At 36.8% G+C, this 13049-nt stretch overlaps 1 protein-coding gene across 5 annotated transcripts in view; it reads left to right on the top strand.

The window, feature by feature from the left end:
• NUP98 (nucleoporin 98 and 96 precursor) overlaps nt 1-13049 on the top strand; it is a 120198-nt gene that overhangs the window by 41455 nt on the left and 65694 nt on the right. For all 5 annotated transcript variants that reach the window (XM_034995418.1, XM_034995420.1, XM_034995421.1 and 2 more), the window contains 2 exons: nt 4326-4466; nt 10211-10344. In XM_034995418.1, the coding sequence (XP_034851309.1) occupies nt 4326-4466; nt 10211-10344 (275 nt within the window). The remainder of the gene's footprint in view (nt 1-4325; nt 4467-10210; nt 10345-13049) is intronic.

A 13049-nucleotide genomic window follows, 5' to 3' on the forward strand; every position in this document is an offset into this window, starting at 1 on the left:
ACTCCTATGTATGTTTACTGGCCATTTGAATCTTAATTCCTTATTCATAATATTTGATCATTGTTTCATCTATTTTTGAGACAGCTTTATATATTGTGGATATTAACTCTTTTGGGTTGTATGGTAGAGTTTTATTTGAACTTTTTAACTTATCCAAATTCTATCATATATATTTTACAAGAAATAAAAATTAAAAAGCTGTAGTTTTTTGTGTAGTGTGAACCCTAAACTTAAGCAGAATATGTCATCTGACATCAGTGTTCTTTTCTAATCCTGGAGGTAAAATTAGCTTTGGCGTGGGTAAATTACAAGCTTTTTCAAGGGTAGTTTTGACCCTAGACAGTTTGTGAACCATAAACCTAAAGCTCAGGTAAGATGCTACTTTAATGTCTGTTACAGATATTTCCACCAAGTGTTTAAGTTTACCATTTAATTTTATGGTATCGTCATGTTCAAGTTTTATTTTATTTTTATTTTACTTTTTTTTAAGATTTTATTTATTTATTTGACAGAGAGAGACACAGTGAGAGAGGGAACACAAGCAGGGGAAGTGGGAGAGGGAGAAGCAGGCTTCCCGCGGAGCAGGGAGCCCGATGTGGGGCTTGACCTGAGGATCCTGGGATCATGACCTGAGCCGAAGGCAGACGCTTAACAACTGAGCCACCCAGGCGCTCCACATGTTTTATTTTTATGTGGTTAAAGTTGTCATTCTTTCCTTTTTGGCTTCTAGGTCTTGCAGGTTATTAGCAGTGCCTTCTCCTATAGTCCCAAGTTATATAATGTCGTATAGTTTTTTCTAATGCTATCATCATCTCTTCCACGATAATGTAATTTCTCAGCCTTTTTGTTTATTTGAATATGTTCAGTTTTCCTTAAGTAGTTCTACTTCAGAGACAACAGATAACATTTTTACTGCTGTAATATATCCCTCATTCATGCTTTGTTTGTATAAACTAAAACCCAAATACAATCAGTAAAGAATTTTACACCTCCAACCTTAGCAGCAATAGATCATGTAGGGAAATGAAAGTTCTGTGAACCACCATGCATACACTGGTGGAATTCTTTGATGGTCACCTCTGCTAAAGTAGACTTTAGGCTTTGAGAGCAGGGTGTCTTGAGATGTTATATGTAAATACCCACGTTCATGAACTCTGCATTTCATGGTATCACAAGGAGAATAGCACTGTAGCTTTGGGTGATGTCTTTTTGGGGGCACTAGCTAAGTGGGTATTCTTTGCACCTTTTTTTTGAGTGATGGAGATTCATACTCCTTTTATTTTGAGTGATAGAGATTCAGACTCCTACCTCAGCAAAGGTAAAATTTCCTATAAGAAATTTTCCTATAAAACATTTTATGTTATTCTTTGGTGTGTGATATTTTCCCACCTGATGTGCTCGGACTAAGGAACATTCATTAAATCATGGGAGTATAAGTTTCTGATTTGACAGTGATATTAACTGTCATTGGCACTATCAATAGTATGGCATTTTCTTGGTAGTTACTTGGTAATATTAAGAAATTTTAGTTCTTAAAAATTTTCCATGAAGTAATAAGTTTAAGGGTGCATCTAGTAAAGTTCATTGTTGCTAAGGTATACGCAGAAAAATTTACCCAAAGTAATAGATACCATAAATAAAATTAAATTTTAATGTTGGAAGATCTCAAAAGGAATATAACCATTTTCGCTTTTCTCTTGAGTATCCTTGGAGTTTCTAGGGCCACTATTACCATGGTGCTCCCCATATATCTGCTTTATGATTCCTACAACTAATTATAAATACACCACATTTTATAAATTGACATTATCTTTCATCAGAGTGTCCCTTAACTTGTGGACTATTAGTAGGTCTTTTCATTAAACATAAAAATCCATTTACATAATAGGAGATAGCTCTGGATAAAATGCGTATTTTTCCGTTAATAAATTGCAACAGTATGCAGACAGGTCACTTTATGACAGTCTCTTTCCAGGTCACCTGAACCTCCCAATGCCTTTTTTATTCTTTTTTGGCTTATTGAAGTAACAGTGGTTTTTAGACTGTTTCATGGTTCTTCATCAAGGACTGCTACAAAGGTGAGGGAAATACACACCCACCCAGATGAGAAATTTTTGTCCATTTTATTTTTTTAAAAAGATTTCATTTATTTGTTTGTCAGAGAGAGAGAGTGTGCACAACAGGGGGAGCAGGCAGAGAGAGAAGCGGGCTCTCCACTGAGCAAGGATCCTGATGCTGGACTTGATCCCACCTGGGATCATGACCTGAGCCAAAGGCAGATGCTTAACTGACTGAGCTACTCAGGCGTCCCTGTCTGTTTTATATATTTGGGTTTCTTCTAAGTTTTTGTTCAGGGGGTAAAGAGGTATTTGTTACCTGGAAAAATAAAGAATTCTGAAATTTGTGCTGTAAACTATGTCCTTCAAGGAAGTAATTTCAGTTTTTCTTGGAATTTTCACCAATTTCTAATGGTTTGCAACTTTATTTTATTTATTTATTTATTTATTAAAGATTTTATTTATTTGTATGACAGAGAGAGACACAGCGAGAGAGGGAACACAAGCAGGGATAGCGGGAGAGGGAGAAGCAGGCTTCCTGCAGAGCGGGGAGCCCGATGTGGGGCTCGATCCCAGGACCCTGGGATCATGACCTGAGCCGAAGGCAGATGCTTAACGACTGAGCCACCCAGGTGCCCCTGGTTTGCAACTTTAAAAGGAGTCTTATTTCCTATTCTAAAGCTGGGCTTTGGGAGAAATAATCCCTTCGCTACATTGTTGTCTTCTTGTTATTAATGAGGTTATACAGTTAAGGAATGTTACCCTCACTAATTTATATTGTATGGATTCTCGGAGTATAGACTTCCTGTCTTTTTTTTTTTTTTTATCATAAAGCAGTTCGTATTCGATTTTTTTTTTTTTTTTTTTAAGATTTTACTTATTTTAGAAAGAGAGTGCAAGCAGGTGCAGAGGGAGAGGGAGAGAGAATCTCAAGCAGGCTCCACACTGAGTGCAGAGCCCAGTGGGGGGGCTCGATTTCACAACTCTGAGATCATGACCTGAGCTGTGAAATCAAGTCTCGGAAGCTTAACTGACTGAGCCACCCAGGTGTCCCTCGATATTTTTGACCTCTAAGTATTATATCTTTGAAATGATTTTATCGCTCAAGATTCATTGTTGGCGTTAAAAGGAACTTTAGATCTTCTAAATTGCCAGTAACTTTTTGAGGAGGAGGTGATGGAAATTTTAAAAAAATTTTTATGCCAGTAATTTATTCTAAATAAATTTGTCCCATTTTCACTGCCACAACAAGATCCATAAGCAAGATTCATTAGGCTTTAAAACATAAGTTTCTGCAGTGGGTTTCCCCTTGGTGAAAAAATAAGTTTTTATTCCATCCGGTCTGATTCATAATGAAACTTGAGTCTGCTCGGTAAGCACATCACAAGGCATTTAGCTTTTCTTTTCTTTTTTTTTTAAGTTTTATTATTTAAGTAATCTCTGTACTCCAAGTGGGACTCTAACTCATGACCACAAGATCAAGAATTGCACACTCTTCTAACTAAGCCAACCAGGTGCCCCCATTTAGCTTTTTATAAAACAAAATATTTGTCTTGGTGTAGTTTGCATGAGATGGTATATTTGAAAGTATTACTTTTGCTGTTCAGAGATGTCTTGGGTTTGGTTTTCTATAGTTTAGCCTATAAGTTAGTCAAAAAGATGACATTGTGTTTGGTTCATCTTCATATTTTGACTTGCAAATACTGAGATTTAAGGAGACTTGATTATTTTTTAATTCTTTCAAACTCTATTTCTATAGTGTAGCAATTAAGAACCCTGATTGTATTGTCAGATGCACCAGTGTTTGAACCTCATTTTCACCATTTACTACATTTGTGACATTGAACTGATTACTAAACCCTCAGTTTTCTCATCTGTTAAATGTGGATATTTCCTGCTTCAGGCTTATGAAGATTAAGTGAGATACTAGCTAATATTTAATGAGTATTAGTATCTACCAGTCCTCTTGTAAATACTTAATATGTGTGTTTATTCATTTTAACCTTAGGATAGATATCTGTGTATTACTATCTCATGTTATAGTTGAGGAAACTGAAGCACAGTGAGGTTAAGTATTTTGCCTCTGATGTATATAATGTACTCAGCACAGTACCTGGCAATAATTAGCATTTACTGTATTACATACTCTTGTTGAAATGAGTGGTCATTATGAAGTTTCCAAATGTATTATATTTTTAAGTAACTGACCTCTGGCATAACATTCAAAGGATCTCCTGTGGCGCTTTTTCTTTCCTCTTGTCTCCATAGCTCTTGGTGCTGGACAGGCATCTTTGTTTGGGAACAACCAACCTAAGATCGGAGGGCCTCTTGGTACAGGAGCCTTTGGGGCCCCTGGATTTAATACTACGACAGCCACTTTGGGCTTTGGAGCCCCCCAGGCCCCAGTAGGTAAGTGTCAGTCACTTTAGAAGGCTTTACTCAGTTTATTTCTTGCTAATACTTGACTTGGTGACCTGATTTTCCTCCCAGTCTATCCCACCCCTACCAAAGCAGTACACAGACGCACATCATTAAACAGTCATGTGGTGCAGAAGGGCTTGTGATGGATCCTGGCCTTTTCCACTTCCCCACTCCCATGCCTTGTCCCCTAAAGAGACTGCTTTGTTATGGCCACTTTGTTTCCTGATACGTAGTTAAGTTCCTATCTCTAAATGATGTGCTTATGTTGCTTTGTTTTGCTTTATTTATTAAGTCTTAAATAAATTTAACTTGTTAATGGTAGATGAGAAATAGAGCTCACTTATCACCTACTTCTGTGTTCTTTATTCACTTCTCCTAATATAGCTATGTTACTAAATACCCTAAGTTTAGTTTTATCTACTGGAGTGTTTTTCATACTTCGTTCATTTGAATACCCTTTCGTAGTTTTTGCCCTCTCTGCCTCCTACGTCTGTCATTATTTTTAAATTAAAATTAACTTTTTAGCTTAAATACCTTTTTAAAAGAAATCTGTTCTGTTGGAGATAAAAAACTGTTACCACCTGGCATAAATAAGAGTAACTGAGTGAATGAGAGAGAGCAAGAGAAAGATGTACCATGAAGTTCATCTCCCATACTATCATGATCCGTGTACCACATTTGGATAAGCTTTTTGCAAATTTAAGCCGTGTCCCTACATACTTTTTCTTGTTCTGTCAACTGAGAGTATTTCTTGAGTCCTCTTGATCAAGTAAGGGTATTAGTGCCCTTTCTTACCCTTCTTTTTTCCTCATTTCTTCTTTTGCCATCTTTATATTTTCATATTGAAAGTGATGATAATGTATTCTGTCCTATAATTATTACCGTCATCTTTTCTCTGATTAAAGAATAATTTAAAAGTTGTAAAGGTGAACACAGCGTATTATTACAACTATGAAAACGTTGCTGCCCAGCCACATATACCTTTTTTATACAGCTTTTTCATTCTAGAATTTCTAATTCTTTTTTCCCCTTGGATTACCAGTCCTTATCACCTTCCTGAACTGGTCCAAATTCTTAAGGATGGTATCAGAATTCTTTTACCCTGAATATGTCACTCATTGATCCCTCTGTCCTTCCTCCTGCAGCAGTATGAACTCTGATTATTCCCTAGGCCTTCAGCATTGCTCTCAGTATTCCCTTCAGGGCTACTCAGTGGGAACTCCTCTGTCCTAGGTGTAGGTTTTTCCCTTTTATTTATTTCCTGAATTGTCTGGAATGTGTTTTTAAGTAAAGTGTATATGAAGGGTAAACTTCGATCACTTATAGGTCTGAAAATACCTTTTTTTGTTCCTCATGCTTTAATGTTATGGAATTCTAGTGTGAAAATAATTTATCCTCAGAACTTGGACTATATTCCTTGCATTAACCATTATGTGCTGTGAAGTCTAATGCTTTTCTGATTCTTGAGATGTGTTCAGCTACTACCCCCACAGGCATTTAGGATTGTCCCTTTGTCCTGAAATTTCACTGAATTGCTTATACCCTATCTTTTTTGTTTGTTTGTTTTTTAGAGTGGGGGAGGGGCAAAGGGAGAAGGAGAGAGAATCTTAAGCAGACTCCACACCCAGCCCAGAGCCCGACATGGGGCTCTGTCTCACAACCCTGATCATGACCTGAGCCAAAATCAAGAGTCAGACAGTTAACCAGCTGAGCCACTCAGGTGCCCCCTTTCTAAATGCTTGATTTTTAAGCTGTGTTTCTACTTTTTAGGAGATTTCTGAATGTCTTCTAAATCATCATCGTTTTGGATTTTTATTTTCAACTTAGCAAGAATTCTTTCTCATTCTCTGACAGTTCCTTTTCTCAAGCATCTGGTTCTTAGATGCAATTTTTTCTTGAAACTTTGTTAATTGGCATTAAAAAAATTTTTTTAGGACTTTTCTGTGCCTTAAATCTTCAGGATTATTTTTGCTTTGGTCCTACTCTTTAATGCTCTGTGATCTTTACCATTCATATTCAAGAATAAAATAATAAAAAGCTCACTGGCAGTTTGTGTATGCGTAGAGCTTGTTTACCAGTAAGTTTCACTTTAAGGTAAGTAGTCCAGGAACCAGCTATTATCTAAGGGTCCTCTGATTGTTATATTCTTAGCTCTGGGATGATGCAAGTACTGAAACAAGTTGTCCTTGTTCTTTCCATATGTTAATTTGGTTTCATCAGAGGCACACTCTCTGATGTTTGGCTTATCTCTTGAGGATCAGGGATTAGGAAGGATGAAGGTATGGGTGTTTGTATATGTACTTTGCATTGGTTCATCTCTCCTGCTTTCAGTCTCACTTCATCAAACTTGGTATCATTGAATCCCTAATCTTTCTGGGATTCTACAGGGCAGATATGCTCCACTTTGGGCTGTAATCCCCTATGAATGTACTCTAAGCTATCCTTTGCTGTATCCTGCTTTGTCACTCCTCTGTCCACTTCTTTCCCCTAGAAATTTGTTATATTTTCTCTTCTGTTCGTTTGTTATGTCCCATTCTTTGTCATTGTGGGTTATATAGATATATTTTAATTTGTTTTAAACATAGATTTAACATAGGGGCACCTGGGTGGCTCAGTTGGTTAAGCATCTGCCTTTGGCTCAGGTCATGATCCCGGGGTCCTGGGATTGAGCCCTGCATCCGGCTCCTTGCTCATCGGGGAGTCTCCTTCTCCCTCTCCCTCTGCTCCTCCTTCCCGTTCGTGCGTGCACACTCGCACGCTCTCTCTTTCTCCCTCTCACTCACTCACTCTCCTCTCAAATAAATAAATAAAATCTTTTTTAAAAAACAGATTTTACTTAGATCTTTGGTTTGGAGGTGAATTAGAATTCTAATTTGTGTGAACATTAGAATAAGCTTTATCATTAAAAGTGATATTTTCACTTTTATTTCTTTTCTTTAGTTTTAGTTGTTTTCAGTAGGAGGACATACCATAAATATTGTAACCTGCCATTTTTACCTGGATAGTGTTTTGAATAGTTTGGGTTTTTAAAAATTTTTTATTTATTTATTTAAGTAATTTCTACACCCAGCGTGGGATTTGAACTCAACGCCGAGATTAGGAGTAGCATGATCTTCTGACTGAGCCAGCCAGGCACCCTTTGAATGGTTTTTGATAATGCATCTTTTTCTGAAGTCAATTAAAAGTTCCTGATATAAGCATTTAATACTACAGTTACATATGGTACTGTTACCACACATTTAAAAGTAGCCGTATTGCCTTTTAGAATGTACATCTTTGTATCATAGGATGTTAGTTGGAAGGTGCTTTAGTGCTTATGTGAGTCCTCTCTTACTGTGGGAGTTCTCAGTTACAGTTTTCCAAGTCATTCTGGTCCATTGTTTTGTTCAGGTTGTTTAGAAACCAAAACATGCCTCCCTAGAATTTCCACTCAGTGGTTCTACTTTTACCTCCTAAGCTAAGCAAACCAGTCTGGTACAGTTTCTTTGCAGTAACCCTATTGTCCTTCTTCCAGATAAAATATCATCAGGTTTTTCTATTCTCAGACTTTATTTTTTATACTTTTTCCTGTGCCTTTAATCATTTGGTCATGATGTGGCTTTTCAGTATGTTTTCAAATTATTGTGACCGGAATTGACTGTAACACAAATGGTAGCTTAACTAGTGCTTATGCTTGATTGTTCTCTTATTTTTGCTAACATACCAGCTCTCTTATCTGTATTTTTAAATAATACAGTTAACTTAGAGAATATTTCATATTTAAGCATACAAAAATAAAAACATCCTGTTCACACACTTTCCTAATTACGTTCGGATTTGTTAAAGGAGTTCTTATTCTTTTGAGTAAGCCCAGATGGGGTGACCTATTATACTTGTTAATGATGGGATCAGCTGGTACATGTCAGTGTTATTTTTAATGCATAATTGCCTGTCAAGTAATAGACTGACTAGTGAATATTAGAATTCTTACAAAAACTTCCAGGTTTTCTTGAGTCTCCTTGAATAGTCCATAGAATAACATTTATGCTATTGTTGTGTGGCACTCTGTACTGAAGCTACTTTTTTATATTTTTTTTCCTCACTGATACTTAAATTGGATTTAGGAACATCATACAGATGATTTGCTATATGCTCTTTAAATTGACATCTCCTCTGGGTTTCACAGTCTTGAGCAAACTTGTACTTTCCCCTTACATATTAGCATACAGTTTTAGTTGGTTTTTTTTTTTTTTTAAAGATTTTATTTATTTATTCATGAGAGAGAGAGAGAGAGAGGCAGAGGGAGAAGCAGACTTCCCACAGAGCAGGGAGCCTGATGCGGGACTCAATCCCAGGACTCTGGGATCATGACCTGAGCCGAAGGCAGACGCTTAACCATCTGAGCCACCCAGGCGCCCACAGTTTTAGTATTTAATTAATACATCTGATTTTAAGAAAGCTTAATTTGACTAAGGTGGATTTACCCCTTTTTCGTTACTTAAGCTTTAGCTCTGTTCTGGGTTTGTTGTTGCTGCTGTTGCTGTTGTGCTTTTTTTCTCCCTGTTGTATTAAAATTTTCCAAATGTTTTGATTGAGGGATTCCTTCATTGTGGATTATCTTATTATGTTTTGGCATTAGCCTTGTTTTAAACACTTACAAAGGAAAAAAGTGTTTTAATCTCTAAAATTATTTAGGTGTGATTTTATTATTATTTTTTTTAATCATTTGGAACTATTTTGCAAAGAGGTTTCTTCATCAATCAGGGTATAATGCAGATAGTTGTGGGGGTTTTCTTGTTTATTTTTTACTGTGTGTGATATAGATCATCATTCCTTTTCTGTTCCCTAAATTCTCTGTGACTAATGACATGTTTTTACACTTTAAAAGAAAATTAGACTAATTGGAGTGATATTTTTTCTTTCAATTTTTACTTGAATATGAATATTAAATGTAAATAATAAACATATAAGGACACCTTTACAGCCATTTTCATTTTTTGTATTCCACTTTCTTCCTCAATAGTCTTAGTATACTTAATATTTTTTATTCTGGAATTTTTACTTACTAAATTAAATCAAAGATACTTCCTTATTTCCACCGTGAAACACATTGTCATTATTTTTAATAACTATTTAACCCACCATGTTGATGTATCATGATTTTTACAACTATTAATGTTGGGTATAGGTTGTTTTCAAGTCCTAACAATTATAGATAATATTTATTGAATATTTATAAACATTTCTTTGTTTCTAGTTTGTTTAAACCCTTGGGTTAAATTTCCATGATTGATATGAGTAGGTTAAAAAATATAAAAACAGTATTTGCTTTATGTACTGTTGTTGTTTCTTTTAGACAGAGTAAGTCAATTTATAATGTGTCTGGAAGTCAAAGACTATAATTCTTTTGATACAGCTGATACATATACAACTAATAGATAATGAGGTAGATATAAAATATTTCTTCAAGGTTGTTTAAATTGCATTTCATTGATTATTAGTGACAACAAACACCTAAGTAAAATTTTTTGTGTGTTGTCTTTTATGAAATGCCTCTTCGTATCTTTTACCCATTAGTTTATTTGGTTGTTGATTTTCTTCACAGTTTGCTCCTCTGCTCTCCACCAATAATGCCATTGAGTGAGTCTGAACATTTTGAAGACGTCTCCAAAATGATTCTGTGTTCTCTTGCTCTAATTGCATTGGATCCCTGGACTGACATCTTCCTTTCTCTTTTCTTTTTTTCCAAAAAGCTTTGACAGATCCCAATGCTTCTGCTGCCCAGCAAGCTGTTCTCCAACAGCACATCAATAGTTTAACGTACTCACCTTTTGGAGACTCTCCTCTCTTCCGGAATCCCATGTCAGACCCTAAGAAGAAAGAAGAGGTAAATTTAAGGATGCTTTTTTTTTTTATATTTATTTTTTTTATTCTTATGTTAATTCCCATACATTACATCATTAGTTTTAGATGAAGTGTTCCGTGATTCATTGTTTGTGCATAACACCCAGTGCTCCATGCAGAATGTGCCCTCCTCAATACCCACCACCAGGCTAACCCATCCTCCCACCCCCTTCCCCTCTAGAACCCTGTTTGTTTTTCAGAGTCCATCGTCTCTCATGGTTCGTCTACCCCTCCGATTTTAAGGATGCTTTTGTAAAGTTTATTCTCAGATCAAGAGAAACTAAATGTGGAGAATATAATTTCTTAATATATAGCTTAAGCAGAGTTAGATGTAATTAAGTTTTTAAGACACATTATTTGTGCTTTTCACTGAGCCAGGAGATACATTATGTTTGCTGTATCTGGAAGGCAGCATGACTAAAATAGTGAAATGAACACTGGACTGAAGGTGAGGGCTGAGACTTTTCAGTAACCCTGAAATAAGGCATATCTTATTATTCCCATTTTATAGTTGAGCAAACTAAGGCTCAGAGAGGCTGATTTTCTGAAAATCATAATATTCTTTTTTTTTTTTTTTTAAAGATTTTATTTATTTGACAGAGAGAGACAGAGTGAGAGAGGGAACACAAGCAGGGGGAGGGGAGAGGGAGAAGCAGGCTTCCTGCAGAGCAGGGAGCCCGATGCGGGACTCGATCCCAGGACCCTGGGATCATGACCTGAGCTGAAGGCAGACGCTTAACGACTGAGCCACCCACGCGCCCCTGAAAATCATAATATTCTTAAGTGGCATATCAGTATCTTTTCTCCTGGTTTCTACAGTTAACTTTGTCTTAATTTTTTATGCTCTAGTGTCAAAGAAATGATCTTCTGCTCACTGTGGTGTGGGTTAAAAGTAGGCTTTGGTCTGTTTAATCCTTGTGTTACCATGTATAATGAGCATGTCTTTCTGCTTCTGAATGTGTTTCTTCATCTGTAAAATGGGGATAGTAATACTCTTTAATCTTGAGAATTAAGTGAGATAATGCATACCTGGCTTATTTATAATAAGTTGGTTAGTCTACAGGTACTATTGCTCAGTTATTTATGTCATCTCGTTTCTCCCTCACTGGTTTTTTGAATTAACCCTATAACTAGATATAAAGATAAGATAGGAATCTAAAGTGCTTTTTAACATGCTGCATAAATACAAGTTTTGCTTAGATGAAAAGTTTGTGTGGGACATCTAGGTGGCTTGGTCAGTTAAGTGTCTGACTCTTGATCTCAGCTCAGGTCTTGATCTCAGGGTTATGAGTTCAAGCCCTGCATTGGGCTCCATGCTGGGCATGGAGCCTACTTTAAAAAAGAAAAGAAAATTATGTGTTATTTGTGCAGCATAATTATAGGCCTAAATATGTGCTAGTCACTGTGTTCAGTACTGAGGATACAAAATGAAAACAAGAACTTATCTTCTAAGAGCTTGCTATTTATTTAGTCAGAAGATTGGATCTGACGGGGTGCCTGGGTGGCTCAGTCGTTAAGCGCCTGCCTTCCGCTCAGGTCATGATCCCAGCGTCCTGGGATCGAGCCCCGCATCGGGCTCCCTGCTCGGCGGGAAGCCTGCTTCTCCCACTTTCACTCCCCCTGCTTGTGGTCCTCTCTCGCTGTGTCTCTCTCTGTCAAATAAATAAATAAAATCTTTAAAAAAAAAAAAAAAGATTGGATCTGTTAATGTGTGTTTTTGGGGTTTTTTTTAAGATTTTATTTATTTATTTGACAGAGACAAAGCGAGAGAGGGAACACAAGCAGGGGGAGTGGGAGAGGGAGAAGCAGGCTTTCCGTGGAGCAGGGAGCCCGATGCAGGGGCTCGATCCCAGGACCCTGGGATCATCACCCAAGCCGAAGGCAGACGGCTTAACGACTGAGCCACCCAGGCGCCCCTGTTAATGTGTTTAAATTCACTCAAGCTCAATATAGTAAATACAGTAATAAAATAGCCCATTAGCGGGTGAATGGATAAACAAAATGTGTGTGTGTGTATATATACACACATATATATGATGAAATGTCATTCAGCCATAAAAAGGAATGAAGTACTGATAACGTGCTACATACAACATGGGTGAACCTTGAAAACATGCTGGGTGAAAGAAGGCAGACACAAGAGGCCACATGATTCCATTCATATAAAATGCTTAGAATAGGCAAATTTATTGAGACACAGTAGATTCATGTTTGCCTAGGGAAACTGGAATTGGGAGGCACAACATTTCTTTTTGGAGTGAGGGGAATGTTCTGGACTTACATAGTGGTGATTCTTTTTTTTTTTTTTTTTTTTAAGATTTTATTTATTTATTTGAGAGAGAGAGAGAGAGAAAGCACATGAGAGGGGGGAGGGTCAGAGGGAGAAGCAGACTCCCCGCCGAGCAGGGAGCCCGATCATAGTGGTGATTCTTGCATAACTTAGTAGATATACTAAACCCCCCTGAAGAGTTTGCGTTAAAATGGTGAATATTATGTTAAGGAAGAGCGTAGACTTTTGGGTGAGTTTGATAAGGCTTTGCAAAAGAGGTAACATTTAACTTTTTTTGAGTATATATGGAGAAGTTGGTAGATCTAGGTTAAGACATTCCAAGCAATGACACACAATTGTGAGAGATCACAAAAAAGATCTAGGAATGTTCATTGTTGCTGAAGTATAAACAGTTTGCA

Source organism: Mirounga leonina, unplaced genomic scaffold (assembly GCF_011800145.1).
Source record: "Mirounga leonina isolate KUSES-001 unplaced genomic scaffold, KU_Mleo_1.0 Mir_92, whole genome shotgun sequence".
Taxonomy (NCBI): domain Eukaryota; kingdom Metazoa; phylum Chordata; class Mammalia; order Carnivora; family Phocidae; genus Mirounga; species Mirounga leonina.